Below are 26,177 nucleotides of genomic sequence, written 5' to 3' on the forward strand. Positions count from 1 at the left end.
ATTAGTTTTGTATATGTTTTAAAAAGGAATCATCGACTTGGTTTCAGTCAACTCTACTAAAGAAGTTTAGGTGAAATTTTGTTGCATCCATTAATGGTTTAAATACTCGTTGACTTCATTTTTTTTATTTAAACAGCTAAATATTGTACAATACTTGAATCACATTACGACACTATCAAAATGAGAATGACTCACTTAATTTTTTCTATCATGTCTTTTTTTCCTTTCCCAAAAAAACCTTAATATTTTATTCAATTTTATAAATGCTTCTAAACACACATTCCTCTTTTCATAGAGGTTAGACAATTTGTTCTTAAAACCGAAAACTGCCATTATATTAGTTCCATCAATACAAGGGAAAATGACCAAAATATCAGTTTGAACAGTAAACATCAACAAAATGTTAACTCCTAAATTTCGTCGAATCGACACCTCTTATTCATTACTCGAAGGAATTTTTAACCATTCATGCTTTGCCAATTGTTCAAAAATATTGTCAGAAAAAAAAAACCCCGTCGGAAGCCAAAAAAATGTTGCCAAGAGCCAAAAAAAATTCTTTTCGAATGCGTGGCTAAATCTTGTGGAATGAAAATCCCATCGGCTAATGATTAAAAAAGCTTTCAGGTCGAAGAGAATGAATGTGGCCACATATTATGAGGACAAAATGGTAAATTTGACCTTTTGTTTACTTTAACCATTCAAATGGACATTATGATCATTTTCCCTTAAATATAATATATATTGTGTTTCAAACTCACCTATTTTTGTGATTAAACAGAGAAGAAATATAACGAAATATGATAAGTTTAGGTATTGTTTATATACTAATAACTATTATTTGATAAGATTATAGTTATTGTTTATTCCAAAATCTTTTTGATATAAAAGCCTTTGCCTTTAATGATCAACATAAAATAGAATTAAATACAAGTGGCCACCGGAGGCTAGTAATGACAAGCAGCGACCAAGACTTCTAATGAGTCCACGCACTTAGAATATTGTAAGGATAAAAGTGCACCATGTATAGTTAACTATCATCTTAAGTTTATTCCAAAAATGAACTCAAGGCAGCCGACAATTTGCTTACCATCTTCCTTTCATATTATTCTCCTCTTTTCTTGGTTTATCATACTTTTTACTACTGCCACAACCTCGGCTTCCTATGCCGGAAACGAGTCTGATCACTTGGCGTTGTTGTCATTTAAGTCGATGATAACCAGTGATCCATATGGAACTCTTCCTTTCATTTTTGTGATTGGAGTGGTGTTTCATGCGGGAAGCGACATAGAAGAGTAATCGTTTTAAAACTCAGAGCGCAAGGCCTGAAAGGCTCATTGTCTCCTTATGTAGGGAACCTCAGCTTCCTTCGTGAGTTTCGGCTCTATAACAACAGCTTTGAAGGAAGCATCCCTCTTGAACTCGGAAGTTTGTCCAGGCCGCGTCTCCTCGATCTTGGGTCTAACAAATTCATTGGATCCATTCCAACTAACTTGTCTGGTTGTTCTAACCTTGTAAGGCTTGGTCTTTGTGGAAACATGCTAGTTGGAAGCATACCGAAAGAAATCGGTTTCCTCTCAAAACTAGTTCAACTTTCACTGTGTGATAATAACCTAACAAGCGGGACCCCATCTTTTCTGGGGAATATTACATTTATGGAAAAATTCAGTGTTTATGAAAATCCGTTAGGTGGGAGCATTCCACGCGCCTTAGGCAATTGGAAAAACTTGAGAGAATTTGTCTCTGGTGAGTGTAGCTTACATGGATCCATCCCTCATTCCATCTATAATCTCTCACTCTTAACTTTTCTATCCTCACCTGGTAACCAACATACTGGTAGTCTTCCTCAAGCCATAGGTGCAATGCTTCCTCATCTTACTGTCCTTGTGTTGAGGGATAACAATCTGGCCGGACGTCTTCCACCCTCTATATCTAACTGTTCGAAATTACAACTTCTTGATATGGGTAGAAACAAATTTAGTGGGAAGTTGACAATCAACTTTTCAAAATTAAGAGATCTAGATGCATTCATACTCGACGATAACAGCCTCTATGGACATGGAGAAGCTGATGAAATGAAGTTTATTGATTCTCTAAATAACTGCAGCCAATTAAGGATTTTGTCTCTAAGTTATTGCAACTTTCAAGGAGTTCTCCCAAAATCAATCGGTAATCTTTCTGATCAGCTCAGTTCTTTATATTTATTAGGAAACCGGTTATATGGAAACCTCCCTTCAAGTATAGGTAATCTAGTTGGCTTGACCCGTTTAAGTCTAGGAAACAACCGATTCACTGGAAAAATCCCTTCAACCATTGGTATGCTTCAAAAGCTAAATGGCATGGGTCTATTTGGAAACCAATTTACAGGTCCCATCCCAGACACGATCGGGAACTTATCATTGTTGATTGAACTTTTTTTAGATTCCAACAGACTGGAAGGGCATATACCGTTAAGTCTGGGGAACTGTCATCGCCTATCTTTGTTGAACCTTAATTACAATAAACTTAGTGGAAAAATACCTAAACAGATTCTTCAACTTCCATCTTTGTCAATAACATTAGATCTTTCCGAAAACATGTTGTCTGGTTCACTTCCAACAGAGGTTGGAGAACTCAAGATGTTGAGTAATCTGGATTTATCTTACAATAGATTATCAGGTACCCTTCCTACTAGCCTTGGTGGTTGCACTAGCCTTTCATTCTTATCCTTAAAAGACAACTTATTGCAAGGCATGATACCACCATCATTAAGTTACCTGAGAGGAGTGGTCGTCCTCGATCTTTCTGGCAATAACTTATCTGGTCAAATACCACGATTCTTGGAACGTTTTTCGTTAAAGTATTTGAACCTATCCTCTAACGATTTTGTTGGTGAAGTACCAGTTTTAGGAGTGTTTTCCAATGCAAGCACATTCTCGGTTTCAGGGAATTACAAGCTTTGTGGTGGCTTGGTTGAACTTGGGTTACCAAAATGCAAGGAGACGAAGAAACATAAAAAAAGGTTTCCTGTCTTCGTAATGTGCATCTTGATTTCATCCGCACTTTTCACCATATTATGTTTACTGTATGTTTGGCATAAGAAGAAAAGCAAGAGCAAGCCATCCCAATCATTGACCATGAACGAAAGATTTTTGAAAGTTTCTTACAATCAACTTGCTAGGGCTGCAAATGGATTCTCCGAAGCCAATTTAATTGGCAGGGGCGGGTTTAGCTCTGTTTATAAAGGAATCCTTGATAATGATGATGGATTTGTTGCAATCAAAGTTTTGCATCTTCACATTCAGGGAGCTTACAGAAGCTTTGATGCGGAGTGTGAAGCATGGCGGAGTATTCGACACCGAAATCTGTTGAAGATATTAACTTCATGTTCAAGTGTTGATTTTCAAGGAAATGATTTCAAAGCTTTGGTTTATGAATACATGCCCAATGGGAGTTTAAATGATTGGTTGCATTCACGTACACGTACACATCGGCTAGACCTTATCCAAAGAATAAAAATTCTTATCGATGTTGCATGTGCACTTGATTATCTTCATAATCACTGCCAGACGACTATCATCCATGGAGATTTGAAACCTAGCAATATTCTACTTGATGAAGACATGGGGGCTCATGTTGGAGACTTTGGTTTATCCAAATTTCTTGGAACGGACTCAAATCAAAGCAACTCAATAAGATTTAGAGGAACCATTGGGTATGCACCTCCAGGTAAACTCATGTATCCTAGAATGCCTGTATTTATTTACACTCATTATTACCTTTCTCATATTAAAGTGCCTATATGTTGCAGAGTATGGTCTTGGGAGTGAGATGACATGTAGTGGGGACGTCTACAGCTTTGGAGTATTATTGTTGGAGGTCATGACAGGGAAAAGACCGACTGACGACATGTTTAACAATGGCCTTAGCCTTCATAAGTTTGCAAGCATGTCCTTGCCGGACCACATGACGAATGTTATTGATAGTGACCTTATAAATTACCTTCAAGATGATGCAATTACTATGCAAACTAACACACCAAATGCACCGAAAACAGAGGAATGCATGGCCTTAATTGTGAATATCGGAGTATCATGCTCGGTGGATTCCGGACCACAACGAATGAATATCATAGATGTTGCCAGCCAGTTGCAGAAAGTTATGGCTGCACTTCAAAATGTTTGAGATGCCATCTCCTTTTACTTAAGTGGAAATAGAGATAGACAGGTATATATATATATATATATATATATATCTTTATATTCACCATCTCTCTTAGTTGCACATCTAATTCGTTTCCGCTTCTATTTTTTTGTAGGGATGGAGCATTGTTTTCTTCTGTTTCAGTTGTTAATAATGGGTTGGCCCATTAATAAAGGGGTGGGATTCTACCCTCCAGCATTGAATCGAATTACCTAGTATGTATGTAGTTGAATTTGTTTGCTGTTGTATCGGTGTATCGCGATGATTATGTATTCGCATTCTACTTGAATTTATATCCTATATTGTTATCTATTTCAATGATGTTGATATTTAAATGGCCCATCAACTGACTCACTGACCTGTTTCACAAATCATCTTATATTGAAGGTGATTATGCGGGTGACATTGTTGGCCAGGTAAGATTAAAACTGTATTCACTGTTATGACTTGTCTCTTGCCGAGTGGTGATTTTAGGAGTAGATTAGGTGTAAGGTATGGAGTGTGCGTTCGCCGTTAATAAGAAAAAAAATTTACTTGCATAAATTTTCACGAGTCTGTTAATGAATTGAAAACTTTTTTCGATTGAAAAAGAGAACATAAAAGCACTTTCGTTATATAAAATTTATAGAAAGTTTTGGCTTTTTTCAATGTCAAATGCTGCAACTAATAAACCTTTCCTGCATTTTCTAAATTTGACTTTTGAGGTCAACTAGAAAACTTTGTAAATTCGAAACTGTATTTTTTCAGGGATGTGTTGATATTTTGTTCAACACTTCTAGAAATTAACATATATAAAAAAGAAATTTGTATAGTTAAGAAAATCTTCATCAACTTTGAAGTTTTAAAGTAGCACATTTGACAGTTGAAAAGTTCATGAAGTGACCCCTTTTGTTTATACAAGTAAATTTACTAAAAACATTTGATTTCAACATTAAACATTCAATATGTTTTTTTGAGTTGGGGAAGAAAGTATCATTAATGTTGCTTTTATATGTTCGTTCTCAGCTGTGCAAATAAGAAGCCATACTTGCGATAATGGAATGTGTACTCCAGTCTCCAGATCGAGTCAGGTTGACTTTCAACCCGTTTGGCCAGCTTGATACATTCCCATTTTTAGTACATTTTTTTTTGGCCAGTTTAAGATAGAAAAACAATTCAAATCGACCTGTTTATTGGTTTTGGTGGGCGGGCTCCTTAACGGGTCAATACGTGGTTGGCATGAATTACAAATTCGAAGTCCCTATTAAGCTCAAAATATGCAACAACCAAATGGTCACGCGCAGCGCACAGGGCTCGTTAACTAGTATTTGATAAGAACGTAGCCGAGAACCGGACCTATTTGATCATTTTTCGGGGTTTGAGTCCAAATCGGTGTCTCTTCGAATAGGGTAATAGACCGAGACCAGACATCTGATACAAATTTCAGTGAATATTGCTCAAATTGGAATGGTATTCTATCAATTTTTTGTGATGGTAAGAAGGTAATGATTGATCTTTATTGTAAAATTACATGAGAAGTGCAGAAACATAAGCGATACATAATTTTCATCGTTTGTTTGAAATTGTAATCATTACAAACAGATTTACATAATTAAGGTCATAAGTATAGGGGCAGTTACATATAATAGGATTATTCAGCATGATGGCCTATTATGGTTCTCAACTCGAGGATACCAAAATCCTCAAGTGGGACTGTTTTCAGCCGACAACATCAGCAGTGGCGGGTGTTTGGCTGCTAGTTACTTATGAACTTGTTTCTAGCAATCCGTGTTAATATTGGATTGTGATTGACCTTTTGTTTTCGGCACCACCTCAAGGTGGAAAAGACATTTTGTTTCAGTATGTTGTTTTGTTTGAAAGATGCGTTGTTTAGTTTGTTCCTAAACAAGCGTTTAAACCAAGAAAACTGCCAAGTGTGGGTTCAGTTAATTGAAAAATGTTAACCATAACCATAACCAATGGTCGGTTAACCATGGTTCAGTTAAACCGCCAATTATGGATCGGTTATGGCTATTTATGTTATTTTAATATGTTTTACTTTTCTTAATGTGTTTTGAGTTTACACTGCATATTAAACCTAAGTTTTCCACTATTGTTTATTGATAGTGAGATATTAAGCAATAGATTTCAATTCTAAGGGTGATTCGATACTATGTGATCACCGTAAAGATTCACATGCTTCCGAGTGTAATTCGGAAGCATGTGAATCTTTACGGTGATCACATTGTACATCATGCAGTAGTAATAAACAATATTACGTCACTGACGGATCTGGAACATAATTTCATGGGTAGCACAATTTTTTTTAACCATAGATTAAGAAAGATTTTTTTACCCTTTTTGTGAGTAAGGGCGCCCAGTAACGTGTTTCACTCATATAGGCACCGGGTTTCGAGTGTGCCGGTGCCCGGTTACCAGTTTCGCGTGTACGATGGTCCGATAACGCATTCCGCGCATCCCTGGCTTGGTTTCGCGTTTGTGGAGCGTACCAGCACCTGATGAATAATTGCCCAATAAATTCCTTAGTGGTTTAAGGTTCTGAACTCATAAACCAAACAAACCTAGCTCAAGATTAGTCAAGAGTCTGGGTTCGGCATGACCCCCATCTCTATAAGATCACCCGCTTCTAAACTTTCTTTTCAACGAGTTTGACTCATTCAGACACGACATAAACAAAATCAAATGGCCAAACTGCCACCTCTAGCATAACCCAACAAAGAAACCATCCAATACCACATGGGTCCAGGTGAACACTTACCACAACACGCATACGCAGTTGCTAGAATAAAGAAAAAGAGATCACATAATATATAGCGTTTGACACAAAGGGACTGAAAACAGAACAAGGTAAGAAACAGATGGAAGTCGACACTGTTCCTCTTTCATAGGGTAGCTAATACTAAGCAAAGACTCTGAACCATTTGTACTCAAGGCTCAAAAGTCAAATTCTCCGCCTCTTTACGGACTGACTCGAAGAGAACAGATGACAAGTATCGCTCCCCGAAACTTGGGAAAATTGCCTGCACATAAAATCATATCAGCTGCTTATAACCTCTTTTTATTTTGGAATATGTACTTTTGTACATGCATATATTATATATTCAAGAATGAGTAACATCAATCAACCCCAACGTCAATCAAGACTGCATATAACATAAGCTAAAGTTGAAAATATAGTGTAGAAACTTACAACAATCAGCTTTCCAGCACTCTCAGGCCTCTTTGCAATCTTGATTGCAGCTGCAGCTGCAGCACCGGATGATATACCCACCTGTAACAGATAAGACCGATATCAGAACCTCAAACAGAAGATAACTTGATCATCAGTAGCAGTATGGATGATATATGTATTAGATGTGGAAAATTGACTGGGTTGAGTAGTGGGTTATGATTAAAACAGGTAACCTATGGTTCAGAGGAACCAAAACACTTTAGTAACACTTATTTTAAAAAGCATACATAATTGTGTGGTAGCATAACCATATTATTATAACATCAATCCAGTTATTGCACAAAGTGATCTAAGAAGTAGTATAAATTCCAAGGTATGTTGGGTGCCAGACCCTTTAATATCCGAGGTATATAGGGCAAAATGCTCTTTAAACATAGAGGTAATATGAAAGTAATGTAAGTATAGGAGTAATAAATAAGACGGTATAAATTATGAAAGAAAGTATGAACGTATGTAAGTATTTATGAAAGAAATATTAGTAAGTACAGAATGAAATACGTATCTTTGGACACGTATACGTAAGAATATGAATGTAATGTTATGTTATTTGATTAATTAGAACTCACTCAGCATAGCTGATTTTTAGTATGTATGCAGGTGAATAGAATGAGACAGGCTGCTTGAGATGGGACACGTGGCAAATAGGATGAAGACTGGCATCGTTAAGAGGAAGAATCACGTGTTATTTATGTTAAACGTTTAAGACTTATGTTATTTCGTTTAAACAAGTACTTGTGTTTTGTTGAATGTATGACTTTAATATTCCGCGGATTTGTTTTAATTAACTCTGATTTCTGAATTATGTGAATGAGTAATTCCAACCGAGTAAAAGTAGGGCACTCAGGTCGGTGGCCTTACAGGTTGGTATCAGAGCTTAAGTTCGAGAGAATAAGCATCCTACATTCTTAGACTCGAATAGAGAATGGGACGAAAATAAGAAAGAAAGAAGATGCCAGTCAGAGAATGCCATGTGTCACTCAAGCAAGCTTAGTACGTGAATTACCTTACGTATAACGTAGGGATAAGTAAGAAATTTATATGAATTCTTAGAGATAGAATTGCTTGCTTATATTTGAAATGTTTGATTATCTAACTGTTGGCACAATTGTTGTTTGGCCCAAGTGTAAAGCCCAGCCCAAGAGTTATTAAGGTTTATTATATTTGGTAATGTCTTAGCTAGCAAGTTTGGTTAGTCTATATAAGCCGAGTTATGGTTGGACATTAGATTGTGAAGTTGGTGCAACCGATTTAGGGTTCATCAAGAGTCAAACCGAGTTAGGGTTTGAGGGTTTGTAATCAGTTTTTTGAGTGAGATTTTCTGATTAGTGTAAATGAGAGTTATTCGTTTACTTGGTGTTTGATTATCGATCTTGGACTTGAATTGGTATCAGAGCAAAGTTCAAGAAATCGATAATCGTTCGGCGGCGAGCGGTGGCTTGAGGAGAAGCTATCGTTGGCGCATATCGAAACTGAGTTGGGTTTCCGAATCGGTGTGTTTTTGTTAGCGCGGGTTAGTCTAACCTATGTCAGTGATTCTTTTCAGTGTGTGTCCGGCTACTACAATCGGAATAGCAAAGTGTTCTGTTGATTGGGTTTTATAGCACAGGGAGATTGGATTAGCAGCGAATTACGAGAAAAAAAAAGGATATTGGGGTTTCTCTCACAAACGGTGATTGACAAACAGTGGATAAGTGAAAAGTAAAAGTCCCTTGCTTTTTATTGGTTGTTGGGTAAATTAAGTCAAGGAGTTCTTTTGTTTTTGCTGCAAACAAGGAATTCGAGAAAGAAAATTATTAAACAAGTTGGTTTATTATTTTGTTTTCTTGATTTTACAAAGCTTGTGTTATTTTTGGTTAAATAAGTGGGGTTTAATCAGTATCGCTTATTTTCTATTTGGATTGGACAAGTAGGTTCGATTCAAGGTTGTTTTTTACACGGGTTGAACGAGTTAGGTTTTAACCAAGGTTTGATTTATTTTTGTGAGCAAGTTGGTTCGGTTCTGAAAAGTTGTTCGGAATTTGTTTGGTTTGTGTTTGTTCCAACGAAGTGGAGGAAAAGGGGTCCGACGTCAATGGCAGGTGACGAAGAAAGGCTGGTAATCCAACCCAAAGCAAGTGGGGGGATATGGTTACAGGTTCCAAGGCTGAATGGAACTAATTACATCACATGGGTGATTGTAGTGGAAGTGATATTGGATGATCAAGACCTATGGGAAGTTGTTAAACCAGAAGAGGGTGCGGTTATTGATGCAAAGAAGAATAAAACGACAAGATTGTTTTTGTTCCAAGTGGTGGATAGTGATATTTTTCTTCAGATTTCTCAATACAAGAATGCCCGGGATATATGGACGGCTTTGAAGGCACGGTATGTTGGGGCCGAGCGAGTTCAAAAGGCTCGTCTGCTAACGTTGAAAAGTGAATTTGAGAAACTCAAGATGGCGGAAAACGAGACTGTTGACGAGTTTGCAGGAAAAATAACAAGTATGGTTTCAAAGGCAACGAGTCTAAGTTACGTGTTCGAGCAGGATGTCTTGGTGAAGAAGTTGCTAGATGCGGTTCCAGATAAGTACTTTCAACTCGTAGCCTCAATCGAGCAAAGTGTTGATCTCGATAGTTTGATGTTTGAAGATGCTATTGGAAGACTTAAGGCGTTTGAGGAGCATCTACGAGGGAGAGAACGAGCTTCAAATTCACAAGGTCAGTTATTTTTCAATCGATCGAAAAGTAGTTACAAAGGCAAGTTATATGATCAGTCCGGGAGCCGAGGTAAGGGTTGGCCGAGTTCACAGGGTCGTGGAAGAGGTCGTGAAACCGGAGGTCAAGACCGAGAAGATGAGGACCAAGATGGTTGCGAAAACCGAGGTGGTCAAGCTCGTGGGTCAAGTTATAAGGGACAAAGAAGAATGAATGATCGTCAAAGGGGTAGAAAGGATAGATCACAAGTTCAGTGTTACCGTTGTGATGAGTTCGATCATTTTGCGACTATGTGCCCGGAATGTATGAAGAAAAAGGAAGAATCTAATTTGAACAAAGTTGATAATTTTGATCCCACTTTATTTATGATAAAAGGTGATCAAAATACGGTTTTTCTAAATGAAGACGGTGTGATTCCAAAGCGTTTCAAAACCGAGCCGATGGAGAAAGATGTTTGGTATCTCAACAACGGAGCATCGAATCACATGACGGGTAAAAAAATGTACTTTTATGAATTGAATGAACAAGAAACGGGAACGGTGAAGTTCGGAGTTGAATCTTGTATTGATATTCGGGGAAAAGGGTTAGTTTTAATTGAAGGGAAAACGGGGGAGCAGCGCCTGTTGACCAATGTCTACTACAACCCGAGCTTACAGTGCAATATCGTAAGTCTTGGTCAAGCAACGGAAGGTGGATGCGAGATTCACATGAAACATGATTTGTTAACCATTAACGATGATACGGGTAAGCTTTTGATGAAGGTGACAAGGACCAAGAACCGATTGTACAAGATTAGCCTCAAGATAGCAATTCCCGGTAAACAAGCTATCATTGGAATGAAGAATTTTGCAGGTAGAGATCTTCAAAGTAATGGACTAAAAGAAGACAAGCCAGGTACGAGTCAGATTCCAATCAAAGATCCAAGTTCCAAATTTCAAAGTCCAACGAAGAGAGTTCAAGAAACTAAAAACGCGGTCAAGAAAAAGATTCAAGCCCAAGGGAGGACGTCTAATGATCAAACGAAGCAAGTGTTACTTCAAGCTAGGTGGAGCCCAAAGAACATTGCAAGAGATCAAGAAAAGCCTCGGGAAAATGAAGAAAAGGATGACAAGAGTGAAGTTGAAGATCCGCCAATTTCAAGTAGGAAATTAGGGGGTGAGTTGGGTGAGTCGGATACAACAATTGAGGGGGTGATTGTTGGCACAATTGTTGTTTGGCCCAAGTGCAAAGCCCAGCACAAGAGTTATTAAGGTTTATTATATTTGGTAATGTCTTAGCTAGCAAGTTTGGTTAGTCTATATAAGCCGAGTTATCGTTGGACATTAGATTGTTAAGTTGGTGCAACCGAGTTAGGGTTCATCAAGAGTCAAACCGAGTTAGGGTTTGAGGGTTTGTAATTAGTTTTTTGAGTGAGATTTTCTGATTAGTATAAACGAGAGTTATTCGTTTACTTGGTGTTTGATTATCAATCTGGGACTTGACTAACTGCTTAAAGTAGAACCGAACACAAGTAGACTCACGAAAGGAAGTGTATAGGACACGGAGAGTAACATGAGTAGCTAATCCCAGCTGGCCACTGTTATTACATGCAACCTTACTATCATTGTACTAAATAGTTCCTGAAGTGACGATGTTTGTGCTTTTCCGTTAGCATTCGAATGGCTGGTGCTAAGACAACTGCTGAGCGAGGAGGACACACGGGGCACCGTGGTAGGCCACGTGTTAACCGAATACCCTCTGAAGAACCGATTACTAACTCTAGTGAAGAGAGAAGCATGACTGTACGTGTAGAAGAGTATCAGATCGACCCTGCTATTGAAGCTGCCATTACTCAAGTAGTAGCCGCTGCAGTGAAGAATCTCCGACAAGAAAGGTCTACTGAGAGCCGTGTAAGAACCATGGAGAAGAAGGGGGAGGAGTGGGTTGCTCCTGCTAAATGACCTGGTACGCATATGTGGAGTCCCATGTAGAAGAAGCAGAAGACGTGGGAGAGGAAATTGTGCAAGACTTGTGGTAGGATACATGGTGGTGAGTGCAAGTGGGGTGCTGGTACCGCTATTTGTCACAAGTATGGAAAGGCTCCATTTTGTAATGCAAATTAGATTAGGGGTTTCGGTATTCGGCTAAAAACAATCATAAACCATATATAATTTACTTGTTAAAGTAACAGGGAGATGGTGAATGAGCTCGCCGGAAAAACGAACCTTGAATATCGATTATGCGTTACAGAGAGTATGTGCGTTGGATTTGAAGGTTGGGACAATTTTGGAATCATATTAGGGTCACTATCAATTGAAGCAAATTAGGTTTAGTCATCATTATTGCGTTTTAGGAAAAATCCGGCGGCTTATGTGTTAATTACGCGATTATTACAGAATATTACACGTTCTAGACGATGTATACGGGTTCGCGATTATTGTCTAATGCCGTTACATAATTTAATTTGGTGGTGGAATAAAGTCGTCAGAGAAAGTTACGGCCGGATTCCGACATTGCCGGAAATGCGTGGGTAAGGGGAAGGGGACGGGCTGCATTTTTGTTAATATATTATTATTTTTAAAACTTTACACTCTGGCCCCTCAGCTTTCTATTTGTTTTAAATTAGTTTTTAAAGTATATTTTCAAAATAAACATTGAACTTTGATATTGTTTTAAGACTATAAAATTAAAAGGTAAATTACGAATTGAAACCCGAACTTTGAATGTAATGAGGTATTAGTATACTTGGATAATGTAACATCCCGAAATTTCTAAGTAATATTTAATATATTATTTTTCCGGGTGAAATAAACGAGTTAGTGGAACAGCATAATATGAAGACTTAGTAGGATAATTAGATGGGTTTGGATATGGACCAAAAGGAAATATGGGCCTTCGGTCCATGGGCTTGAGGGAGTATAAATACCCCCTTAAACCCCAATCCTTTCCATTCCATCCATTTATCCATCCTAATCTCTACACACACCCAAAACACACACAACCCGAACCAAGATCCAAAGGCGAGGACCCGAGCTTGTTGGTGCTTGATCGTCGTGACGAACCAAAGCAACAAGACCAGCTCGTGTTCGTAGTTCGACTCATTTACGGTACGTTTATATCGAGAACTTGTTCGTTTAGGTTTGGATTAGTATAGAAATGATAGATCTGTGTTTGTATGGTAAAAACGAATCCAACAAAGCTAAACTTACTGAAAATGGTTATGATTTGATGGGTTAATCGATTGATAAAAAGAACCCGTAACCTATATGCCTAAATCGCACCCTTTAAACATCGATGTTAGGTCGATTTGATGGTTGGGGTTTGTAGGCGCTGGTCAGACGATTCCGTGGATACCTAAATCGAGTTATTTGGTTAAGAAACGAAGGATTTAAGAACGAACAGTAGCTGCAGCCGACAACTTCGCCTGCAAGCTAAGTTCGCCTGATGAACTTCGCCTGCAAAGCTAAGTTCGCCTGATGACAACTTCGCCTAAAGCTAAGATCGCTTGATGACAACTTCGCCTAAAGCTAAGTTCGCCTGATGACAACTTCGCCTAAAGCTAAGTTCGCCTGATGACAACTTCGCCTCAATCTAAGTTCTCCTGATGACAACTTCGCCTAAAGCTAAGCTCGCCTGATGACAACTTCGCCTAAAGCCAAGTTCGCCTAAGGTTTAACTTCGCCTAAAGTCAAGTTCGATTAGAAAATAAATTAAAACGATAAGTAAAAGTAAGCTAATACTAGGCCACCAGATTAGAGCAGGCGAGTATTGATACGTGTAACTTATACAGTCAGCCGAGCTCAGTTAAAGAAGGGATTTACAACTATCGGAGGAAGAAGCAGAGTTCAGGTGAGTTTCTAGCCCCATTTATGTGTTATGTTTTCGGGGCTGTGTGCATACTCGATGTGTTGTTAATACATTTATCCTAAGTGATAAGTGTATGCCATATGTGATATATGTGATGGATATGAATGATTGCTTGTCGGTACGCGAACGATCTTCGGATATTGCACGTAACGACAAGGGGTATGGTTGCTAAATGAAGGATGTAAAGAACGCCTAGAGTGTTCTTATGCTATAATGTAATTATTGTATATGTGAAGTATGTGTATACAGGTACACGAATGGTATGTGAGTTCTACGTTCGACATAGTAAGTTAGGATGGCAAATCCCTCTAGCTTCTGTCGGACATAGACTCGGCTGGTGATGGCGTAGTTAAGGACTGCGGGCCTTATACGTAATGTAGATGATAGATGTAAACGTAGATAGGGACGGTGGGCCTTATACGTGTTACAGATAATAGAAGACAACGTAGTTAAGGACTGCGGACCTTATACGTATTATAGATAGGCATCAGCATAGGGAAGGACTGTGGACCTTATACATGCTGTGGTAGCATAGGGGAGGACTGCGGACCTCGTACGTGCTATGAATTAGGTTGCAACATAGGGAAGGACTGTGGACCTTGTACGTGTTGTGGAAGTGGGATGGTATAGGGAAGGACCGCGGACCTTGCACGTACCACGAATGGTGAACATAGGTAAGGACTGCGGACCTTTTACGTGTTCACGACCTTGAGTACAGGTATACTCGGCGGACTATGAACGTACTCTCGGTAGACTGAGGTTAGTGATTGTAGATGTTTGTATGTATGGTAGTGAGTATGTATGTAGAACAGAAGGGTAACTAGTTAAGTATGGATATGTATCTTCGGATATGTATGTATGTGTATGTATTGTATGGCGTCCGATTAACTAGAACTCACTCAGCGTAGCTGACTTTTAGTATGCACGCAGGTGATCAGACCAAAGAACTAGCATGAGGATGGCACATGGCATGGATTGAACAGCTGGCATCTTAAGATGGAAGAAAAGATGTTTTAAATATAATGATTTGTTTTATAATGTCAAAGAAGAGATTGCATGTTTTGTAACGAATGCTTCAAGTAAACGTTTCCGCGAAAGTTTTAATGAACTCTGATTTGTAAGAACTGTGTTTATGAGTAAATCCGACGCTAAAGTAAGGCTACCGGGTTCGGGGTTTTACAGATAATGTTTGTTATATTATACTCGTTTTGTTAACTTTGCTAAAACTATAAATCCCGGAATTTTGTTAATTGCATAAAACGAATAGAAACCGAATGAACAATAAACCTAAATAATCGAAAATATTATATAAATGATGAACGACAAGCAAGAGTTCATTGAAACGATGAAACGAGTCGGTTTAACAAATACGAGTACAAATTCAAATAACAATTAATGAATTAATGTCATATAAATACGTGAAACAAACTTGATATATATATATATATATATATATATATATATATATATATATATATATATATATATATTTATTTATTTATAAACAAAACCGAAAATTTAAAATAGGTCCGGTTTGAAAAGTAACGAATGTTATAAATATCCTCATAAAATCTCTCCGGTTACTTGAGTTTCTCAAATAACTTAAGCACAACCTGCAGCAAACACAAGAATTAATAGGGAATTTTTGCAATTTAACAAAATTAGCTCTAAAAAAAGCATTCTCAAACCCAAGTAGAAGGTAACAACAAATTGCAATTATTGAACACAAATTTATAAGATAAACTTAACTATAACATAATTTTAAACCCAGACCCACCAAATATTTCCAAACCGCTATAATCAGTTATAGCATCTTCTTGACTGATAAAAAAAGATCCCGTTTATTTTTTATTTAATTTTTTAAATAGTGTGAAGTGTCTACTAACGAATATGTATGGCATAAATATTTAGATGCTACAATGTAGTTTAAAATTGTACCTCTTAGGAAATTCAATAAGTGTTACTCCTGGCATCATGTTTTGTGGTTGCAACACCGAAAACTCTATGTCTTTATTTAATTAACTAGGCTATTGACCCGTGTACGACACAGGTGGTAATATATAATTCGTCTAACAAACACACATAATTTTAAAGGAGAAAAAAATTTGTAATATATTTTTTGGATGGCAACATGACACACATTTCTTAATAATACCGGTACGAAAACAAATGATTGTTAAACACAACTTTCAACCAAAATAACATTCAATTTCCAATGATTAGAAAGATAAATTAAAAATTTAAAATTTAAAATTTTAAATTCATAAACTACTAAATACTTCCTTATAAACCACATTTGCAGTTTTATTTGTAACTTTACCTTCTTTGCCTAATATAAGTATCTTAACACCGTCTCTACTATTCACTCTTGATAAAGCTACATAAAGTTGACCATGTGTAAACACTGGGTCTTGCAGGTATATGCCAACTCTTGCTAGTGACTGACCTTGACTTTTGTTAATGGTCATTGCAAAACAAACTGCAACAGGAAACTGCCTTCTTTTCAATTTAAATAGAAGTTTATTATCTGAAGAGTTAGACCACTAATAGTTATATAAGTGAGATAACCAATATTAGTACCTGAAATAACCTTCACTTCGATAAAAACGTTGCCCAGGTTAATTTGCACCATTGAATTTGCTTCACTAATAGGCTCACGATTCGACTTTGATCGTTATGCACTAGTACCAAGCCCTTTTTTCAAAAAGAAGCCCTACTTGCAATCTAGTTCCATTGCACAAACTGTTTTTCTGATCAATATTCCATAGTAGCATTGTTGGCACACTGACTTTTAGAGCCAATCTATGGTTAAGCATCCCAGACATTTTTAAACCATTTAGAAAATATATTGAGTGTAATGCTGGATCAAAAGCAAGGCTAACACTATTAGACTGATCTATACTATCAGAACTGAGGTATTCAACTTCGTCTCCGAGAAATAACGCCAAAAAACTGTCATTAATGTCTTGGACAACCTCATTAAAGGTGCAAGCATGGCCCTTTCTTGAAAATATGTAATATCATTAAAATTTTCCATTAATGACGGATTTACAAAATCAATCAAATTAGAAATTGGATCTGATGAATCATCAATCAAAAGATTATCTTGTATACTTATAACGCCTTGGCCATCATTTTCGCCACCAAGTTTTCCTTCACCAATTTCCAACAACCATTCTGCAAATCTTCTGGTAGCTTTCATATCTGATGATTGACACTCGACAGTTAACCTCATGTTGTTTGTTGACCTAAGCACCTTACATTTTCACCAAATGTGGGACGAACTACTGGTAGGAATATTTGACTAAAATCACCCTCAACAACAATAACTCCCCCCCCAAAAAAAAAGATCTGGAGTGTTTTCGGTTGCGGATGTTGAGGTTGTAAGGCCCCGTTACCGGTAGCCCTACTTTCGTGTTGGATTTACTCATAAACACAGTTCTAAATATCAGAGTTAATTAAAACATTTACGCAGAATATAAAACTTTCATAAAACTTTACATAATTCATAACTTGTCTCAAAACATCATTTGTCTTTCAACATTAAAGCATTAAAATTAAAACATCATAAGTCTTCAGATGCCAGATTCTTGTTCAGTGCCATGTGTCTCCTCAAGCGAGCTGCCTCATCCTACTCACCTGCGTGCATACTAAAAGTCAGCTACGCTGAGTGAGTTCTAGTTAATCACATAATCATACAATACATTCTTACGCTTCATACTTAATCTCTTAACTTTCTTTCATATACACCTAAGTGTTTCTACTTTCATTTTTACTTTCATACTTTCTTTACATTCATAATCATACGTTCATTTTTACCTTCATGCTTTCCTTACATACATAATCATACTTTTTAAAGAGCCTTTCGCCCTATAACCTCACAGATATTATAAGGGTCTGGTCCCTAGTTTTCGAATATTAGAAGGGTTCGATTCCCTAACATCACAGATATTATAAGGGTCTGGTCCCTATCATCACAGATATTATAAGGGTCTGGTCCCTAGTTTTCGAATATTAGAAGGGTTCGATTCCCTAACATCACAGATATTATAAGGGTCTGGTCCCTATCATCACAGATATTATAAGGGTCTGGTCCCTAGTTTTCGAATATTAGAAGGGTTCGATTCCCTAACATCACAGATATTATAAGGGTCTGGTCCCTAGTTTTCGAATATTAGAAGGGTTCGATTCCCTCTTCGTTACCATACAACCATGCATCATATCTCGAGTATTAGTAGGGCTCGGTACCCTTTTCGTAACCATACAACCATACATCATACCTCGAGTATTATTAGGGCTCGGTACCCTTTTCGTAACCATACAACCATACATCATACCTCGAGTATTATTAGGGCTCGGTACCCTTTTCGTAACCATACATTATCATTTCTTTCTTCTATTATCTCTATCATGTTCATACACATAAACATACATAACATACTTACCTTATACATAGCGTTACAGCCTGACAGTACGTGCAATATCCGAAGATCGTTCACGTACTATCAAGCAATCATTCATACATTTCACATTATCCACATAAGGCATACACTTATCTCTTAGGATAAGTGTATTAACAAACATATTGAGTATGCACACAACCCCGAAAACGTAACACATAAATGGGGCTAGAAACTCACCTGAACACGGTTACGTTCTCCGTTGATCGTAATCCCTTTCTTCAGTTGTGCACGGCTGACTGTATAACAAGTATACATATCAATTTAACTATCACTACTTATAACATCTTTCTAGTCTTAATTACTACCCACAACGAACGGGGGTCCGGGGGCAGCGCCCCTGGCAGCGGGGTCTAGGGGCGGCAGCCCCTAGCAGGGTCCAAGGGGCAGAGCCCCTGGCTGGGGTCGAGCTGACAGAAAGTTATGCCTATAAGGTGCTTCATGAAATGCTTGAATGAGAAATATAATGTCTAACATGCCATAAAAAGGAGAATACGAGCTCCTTATGTAAATGTTAGCATGTGCTAATGAATAAAGTAAGAAAAAAAACGAATCCTAATAAGTAACCGGGTTGTGAATTGTAGGCAACTCGAGTGGCAATCCAGGAAATCAAACCGGATGGGACGCAAAACTAAAAGGGAAGCTTTAAGGTATGTGGCTAGTTAGAGCGCTTATTTATGTTAAGTTAGTTATATGCCAATGTAGTTATCTTGTCATAATTTTTTAATATTCAAATGTTGAGTAAGTTCAAATAATGAACATCGAACAGTGAACAATGAACAACAAACAATGAGCAATAAATTTAAAAAGAAGTTAAAACAAAGGGCTTGTCGAAACCGATGGGTAAATGAATCATGGTGTCATAACAGCGAAGTGACACTCTAAGAAAAGGAACATGGCTATAACCATGGGAAATTAGACTACAACATCGGATTCATTCGCAAGCGATGGATATCACAAGAATGGATTAACGAGCCGTCTATAGTCTATAAGGCCTTGGACCGTCATCGATATTTTAAACCAAGGCATAAACGTCCGTGGAGTCGTACAAGTCGAGGTGGGATCTTATACCGATCATAAAATGTGTTATGATTGGAAGAATTAAGATAACTCTTTTAAGAGATTAAAAGAATTCATTAATGGCGAAAATGCCTTAACGGGCCAAATAATTCGATTTAAGACCTGGGATTAAGAATGAATAAAAAAAAAGAATCTGTAATCCGGGTATTGGATTATGATGGAAATATGTTATTAAACGAGTCCCGATTGATTTAACGGGTTCGATATTTTATTTTTTTGTTTTTATATTAAGACTTGGATGGTTTGTTATAAGTATAAGTTACTAAACGTTTATGGTGGTATCAAGCAGATAACTAAATCTCATAGCACACTGGAAGAAGATCAAGTTATGGCACAAAATTAGCACATGAGTCGTCTTTATTGCTTCCGCATTTTGTTGTTCTCAAATAATATGCTATGTATGAATGGTTGTTATCGTCGATGTTTATATTTGACAATTGTAATCATCTAGTCGTTAAGACATCTTTTGAGAACCACTTCGAGTTTTAAGAACTCAAAAGAACTTAACGTAACAAATTTTTTTTACATATCTATCTACTCTAATAAAAGACTACCACTTTTGCCATTTGTCAATCTCATAGCCCTCCTCACATTTTTTTCAACCAATTTTAATATATGGTCATTATCTTTTAAGCCATTTCAATACACGAATTCAATATTTTTATTAAATGTAAATCCTAACCGATTCGTTTATTAACATTAATAGTGAAATAAGAAAATAAGAAAGTATAAAATTGAAGTTGCAGGTCTGTTAGAATAAAATTTTAAAGTCACGGGTAATTGCAAATAAAGAAAATAAAGGTGCATCATTGTCGAAGAATTTGGATTTGTATGGGAAACTACAAATTGTTTTTAAACTGGGATTCGAGCAGCAGTGCATAATTTTTTATATAAGATTGTTTCAAATTTGGACTTAATAATTTTCTTATATGCATTTGAACTCAAGAAATGTGTATTTTCTTAATTTTCTCTAAACATTTTGTATAAATATTGCAAACATGGAAAATACCTATTATATATTTTGGTGTTTAGCATTAAATTATTGAAGTTGAATACTATAACTATAATCCATATGTGTAACGATTTACTATATGAACTATCTACCATTTTGTAAGGGTACATATGAAATCAATCCTTTATTTATATGACTTTATTGTGTAGTATAAAATGTTTTAGTAATAAAAAGATCAATATTTAGTTTTCAATATTTTATTCTATAACTCAGACCAAAATGCTTCATAAACATATATTTTATGACTTAATTTATACATTTTTATACATTTAAATATAGTTAATTTAATATGTCTTATAAGACAAATTACTTAATTAAAAACATTTAAAATTTTAAACAAAAAAATCTGCTTCAATCCCATTCCACTATTTTCACTCTCCAATGTAACACCCCCACCAAAGGCGAATTATACATCGGGGCGCCACATATTGTTTCATTACTCGTGACACTATTTGGGTGTCAATATTTAATAAATATATTCATTCGCGCACGCGCAAGCATATTTATAAATAACGAGTAATTAACAATAAGCGCGCAAACATGAGATTTCTCTCATGTGCGAGAAGGGACTCTTAGGTATTCTAGGCCGTTACGTCTAACCACCTATCCTAAAGTCAACAAGCTCTGATACCAATCTCATGTTTGCGCGCTTATTGTTAATTACTCGTTATTTATAAATATGCTTGCGCGTGCGCGAATGAATATATTTATTAAATATTGACACCCAAATAGTGTCACGAGTAATGAAACAATATGTGGCGCCCCGATGTATAATCCGCCTTTGGTCGGGGTGTTACAGATTGGTATCAGAGCATAGTTGTGGACTATTGGGGGAGTTGGGTAGGCTGACAGTGGGGTAGGCGCGTATACTGGAGGTAGGTAGGGTTGCTGGATAATGGGTGGGCTGGTAAGCGCATAGGCTTTGCGCCTGCGCTTGTGGTTGTTACGATTTGAGGGTTCTGGTTTGGTTTCTATTGGTTCTGGGACAGTCTTGGTGGGTTTGGTCTTCTCAGTTCCCCGCAGGAACAGGGTTCCTGCTTTGACATGGTTGTCGCTGAGCACAGCGGCCAACTCAATGGCGTCAGAGAGGGTTGCTGGGTTTCTGGCCCATACAGAATCTTGAATTTCCATGGGGAGACCCCCAAGGAATTTCTCGATGGCTCGACGGGAAGGGGTAACAAGGTGAGGGACAAGCAGGCTTAGTTCATGGAAGGGCGTCGCGTACTCGCGTGCTTCGCCACTGTACTGCTTAAGATTCCAAAATTCTTCCTCCAGGCGCTTAACTTCGTTGGGAGGGCAGAATTCTCGCGTCAGAATTTCTTTGAATTCTTCCCAGGGCATGCTTGAAGCAGCCTCTGCGCCACGCGCATGAGCTACTCCATTCCACCATGTAAGCGCTCTAGATTCCAGGACACTGGAAGCATATAGGGTTCGTCTGTCAGGAGGGCATTGGGTATGGAGGAAAGTGTTTTCAATCTTCTCGAGCCACTGGAGCATCACGGTGGCTCCTTCAAGCCCTGTGAATTTCGGAGGGTTACCCGCAGCGTATGGTTTTATGTTTTATTTCGCGATATTTCGTTTTTTGTTGAATTTCGATTTTTTTATTGGTTTTTACTTACATATTCGTTTGTTGGGATCGAAAATCCGAAAAGTCATGGTGATACATGAATAGTTGATTTTCAAATTCCATTTACGATTATGTTCTGAGGTTGGAGACTTGAAAAGTCATGGTGATACATGAATTGTCAACCTCCAATACTCATTTTCTTGTATATTTTATAGAGGATTGAAAAGTCATGGTGATACATGAATCGTCAATCTCCAATACTCGTTTACTAGTCATTTTAAATTGAGAATTCGGAAAGTCATGGTGATACATGAATTGTCGATTCTCGATTCGAATTTGTTACCTGTATTAAGTTTGCATTCAAATTCATGTTTTACTTTAACTGTTGATGGTATCTAACCCCGCGAAACCAAGCTTTGTAATATTATACCAAGAAACTGTACTTCATCAGACCAGAATTCACACTTGGAGAGCTTGGCAAAGAGCTGCTCGGCTCTAAGCTTTTGCAATACCAACCGAAGATGTTGCTCATGCTCGGTCTTGGTCTTAGAATACACCAGAACATCATCGATAAACACAATCACGAATTTATCCAAGAAAGGCCTACACACCCGATTCATTAGATCCATGAAAACGGCGGGTGCGTTGGTTAAACCGAAGGACATGACCAAGAATTCAAAATGGCCATAGCGAGTACGAAAAGCAGTCTTGGGAATATCTTCATCACGAATACGCAACTGGTGATAGCCAGAGCGGAGATCGATCTTGGAGAAACAAGAGGCACCTTGGAGTTGATCAAAGAAGTCGTCAACCAGCGGTAAGGGATACCGGTTCTTAATGGTGAGTTTGTTCAACTCGCGGTAATCGATACACATGCGAAACGTACCATCTTTCTTTTTAACGAACAACACCGGAGCACCCCAGGGCGAAGAGCTAGGGCGAATGAATCCTTTAGCGGTCAACTCTTGAAGTTGGCTTGCTAATTCTTGCATTTCGGCGGGTGCAACACGATAAGGAGATTTGGCTACGGGGGAAGCACCAGGGACAAGATCAACACGAAACTCGACTTCACGAGCGGGAGGGATACCAGGAAGATCATCGGGAAAAACTTCAGGGAAGTCACGCACAACGGGGATTTCGCGAAGTTTCTTCTTTCCTTCATCGGGTTTAACCACATGGGCTAAAAATGCAATACACTTCCGCATAAGTTTTTGGGCTTCGGCGCAAGACATAAGCTTAAGACCACTGGAGGGTTTCTCGCCGTAGATGTGAAGATCACCGTTTTCTCGAGGAATGCGAATCAACTTCTTGGCGCAAATAACTTCGGCGCGATTATGCAAGAGCCAGTCCATTCCAATAATTACATCAAAACTTCCAAGCGGCATGGTGATGAGGTCGATTAGAAAATCATGTTCATTAAGGTTAAGCGTGCAATCTTTGATCACGGAGTTAATTAAAACAGTTTCACCATTAGCCAATTCAACTGAAAAATTTTCTTTTAAGTTATCGCACGCGTGATGCTCCAGTGGCTCGAGAAGATTGAAAACACTTTCCTCCATACCCAATGCCCTCCTGACAGACGAACCCTATATGCTTCCAGTGTCCTGGAATCTAGAGCGCTTACATGGTGGAATGGAGTAGCTCATGCGCGTGGCGCAGAGGCTGCTTCCAGCATGCTCTGGGAGGAATTTAAGGATCTCTTGACGCGAGAATTCTGCCCTCCCAACGAAGTTAAGCGCCTGGAGGAAGAATTTTGGAATCTTAAGCAGTACAGTGGCGAAGCACGCGAGTACGCGACGCGCTTCCATGAACTAAGCCTGCTTGTCCCTCACCTTGTTACCCATTCCCGTCGAGCCATCGAGAAATTCCTTGGGGGTCTCCCCATGGAAATTCAAGATTCTGTATGGGCCAGAAACCCAGCAACCCTCTCTGACGCCATCGAGTTGGCCGCTGTGCTCAGCGACAACCATGTCAGAGCAGGAACCATGTTCCTGCGGGGATTTGAGAAGACCAAACCCACCAAGACTGTCCCAGAACCAATAGAAACCAAACCAGAACCCTCAAATCGTAACAACCTCAAGCGCAGGCGCAAAGCCTATGCGCTTACCAGCCCACCCATTATCCAGCAACCCTACCTACCTCCAGTATACGCCCCTACCCCACTGTCAGCTTACCCAACTCCCCCTATAGTCCACAACTATGCCTTAACCAATCCCGCACTCCCTGCCCCGCCAACTAAGAAACCTTACACAGGAACCCAACCATTTTGCCCAACCTGTAAACTTCACCACCCAACCCAAACCCCGTGTCGACAATGTAACCGATGTGGCCGCGTTGGTCACTCTGCCGAGTTCTGTAGAGTCCCTCCCGCCAACCCAATCGCGCAAACACCACCAACCTATCCGCAAAACCCTCAACCAACTTACCTTAATCCACGACCCAGGTCGTGCTTTAACTGCGGTGATCCCAGTCATTTCCGGAACGCGTGCCCAAGGCTACAAGTACAAATTACGCAAGCAAATCCGGTTAACCAAATCTCGAATCAAGTGACGCGCGGACGAGCTTTTAACATAACCGCACACCAAGCGCAAGTGAATAATGACGTAGTTAATGGTACATTTTTGCTTAACGGACATTATGCTTCCGTACTTTTTGATACTGGCGCCGATAGAAGTTTTATTTCTCGCGCGTTTGAGCAGAAGCTTGCGCGACCGCGCGATAACTTAAAAGAAAATTTTTCAGTTGAATTGGCTAATGGTGAAACTGTTTTAATTAACTCCGTGATCAAAGATTGCACGCTTAACCTTAATGAACATGATTTTCTAATCGACCTCATCCCCATGCCGCTTGGAAGTTTTGATGTAATTATTGGAATGGACTGGCTCTCGCATAATCGCGCCGAAGTTATTTGCGCCAAGAAGTTGATTCGCATTCCTCGAGAAAACGGTGATCTTCACATCTACGGCGAGAAACCCTCCAGTGGTCTTAAGCTTATGTCTTGCGCCGAAGCCCAAAAACTTATGCGGAAGTGTATTGCATTTTTAGCCCATGTGGTTAAACCCGATGAAGGAAAGAAGAAACTTCGCGAAATCCCTATTGTGCGTGACTTCCTTGAAGTTTTTCCCGATGATCTTCCTGGTATCCCTCCCGCTCGTGAAGTCGAGTTTCGTGTTGATCTTGTCCCTGGTGCTTCCCCCGTAGCCAAATCTCCTTATCGTCTTGCACCCGCTGAAATGCAAGAATTAGCAAGCCAACTTCAAGAGTTGACCGCTAAAGGATTCATTCGCCCTAGCTCTTCGCCCTGGGGTGCTCCGGTGTTGTTCGTTAAAAAGAAAGATGGTACGTTTCGCATGTGTATCGATTACCGCGAGTTGAACAAACTCACCATTAAGAACCGGTATCCCTTACCGCGTATTGACGACCTCTTTGATCAACTCCAAGGTGCCTCTTGTTTCTCCAAGATCGATCTCCGCTCTGGCTATCACCAGTTGCGTATTCGTGATGAAGATATTCCAAAGACTGCTTTTCGTACTCGCTATGGCCATTTTGAATTCTTGGTCATGTCCTTCGGTTTAACCAACGCACCCGCCGTTTTCATGGATCTAATGAATCGGGTGTGTAGGCCTTTCTTGGATAAATTCGTGATTGTGTTTATCGATGATGTTCTGGTGTATTCTAAGACCAAGACCGAGCATGAGCAACATCTTCGGTTGGCATTGCAAAAGCTTAGAGCCGAGCAGCTCTTTGCCAAGCTCTCCAAGTGTGAATTCTGGTCTGATGAAGTACAGTTTCTTGGTCATGTTGTAAACAAGATGGGTATTCATGTAGACCCATCCAAGATTGAAGCAATCAAGAACTGGATTACGCCATCCACTCCTACTGAAATCCGTTCCTTCTTGGGCTTAGCTGGTTACTACCGGCGATTTATTTTGAACTTCTCAAAAATCGCATTGCCTTTAACAGCTCTGATACCAATCTGTAACACCCCGACCAAAGGCGGATTATACATCGGGGCGCCACATATTGTTTCATTACTCGTGAAACTATTTGGGTGTCAATATTTAATAAATATATTCATTCGCGCACGCGCAACGTAAACACAAGATAA

At 38.7% G+C, this 26,177-nt stretch overlaps 1 protein-coding gene across 1 annotated transcript; it reads left to right on the top strand.

The window, feature by feature from the left end:
* The first annotated feature begins 1,404 nt into the window (after window positions 1–1,404).
* LOC143636904 (receptor kinase-like protein Xa21) lies at window positions 1,405–4,422 on the top strand. The gene is made up of 3 exons (XM_077104416.1): window positions 1,405–3,705; window positions 3,788–4,203; window positions 4,295–4,422. The coding sequence occupies exons 1-2, from the start codon at window positions 1,536–1,538 to the stop codon at window positions 4,159–4,161; spliced, it is 2,544 nt and encodes an 847-aa protein (XP_076960531.1). The 5' UTR covers window positions 1,405–1,535; the 3' UTR covers window positions 4,162–4,203; window positions 4,295–4,422.
* Window positions 4,423–26,177: the final 21,755 nt, after the last annotated feature.

This window comes from Bidens hawaiensis, unplaced genomic scaffold (genome assembly GCF_021521415.1).
Source record: "Bidens hawaiensis isolate Kalapana, Puna unplaced genomic scaffold, B.hawaiensis_p1.1 tig00000055_1, whole genome shotgun sequence".
NCBI classification, from domain to species: domain Eukaryota; kingdom Viridiplantae; phylum Streptophyta; class Magnoliopsida; order Asterales; family Asteraceae; genus Bidens; species Bidens hawaiensis.

Coding starts and splice junctions, on each gene's coding strand:
- LOC143636904 (XM_077104416.1), top strand. CDS start 1,536: ATGCTAGTTGGAAGCATACCGAAAGAAATCGGTTTCCTCTCAAAACTA. Junction 3,706..3,787: donor CATTGGGTATGCACCTCCAG/GTAAACTCATGT, acceptor TATATGTTGCAG/AGTATGGTCTTGGGAGTGAG.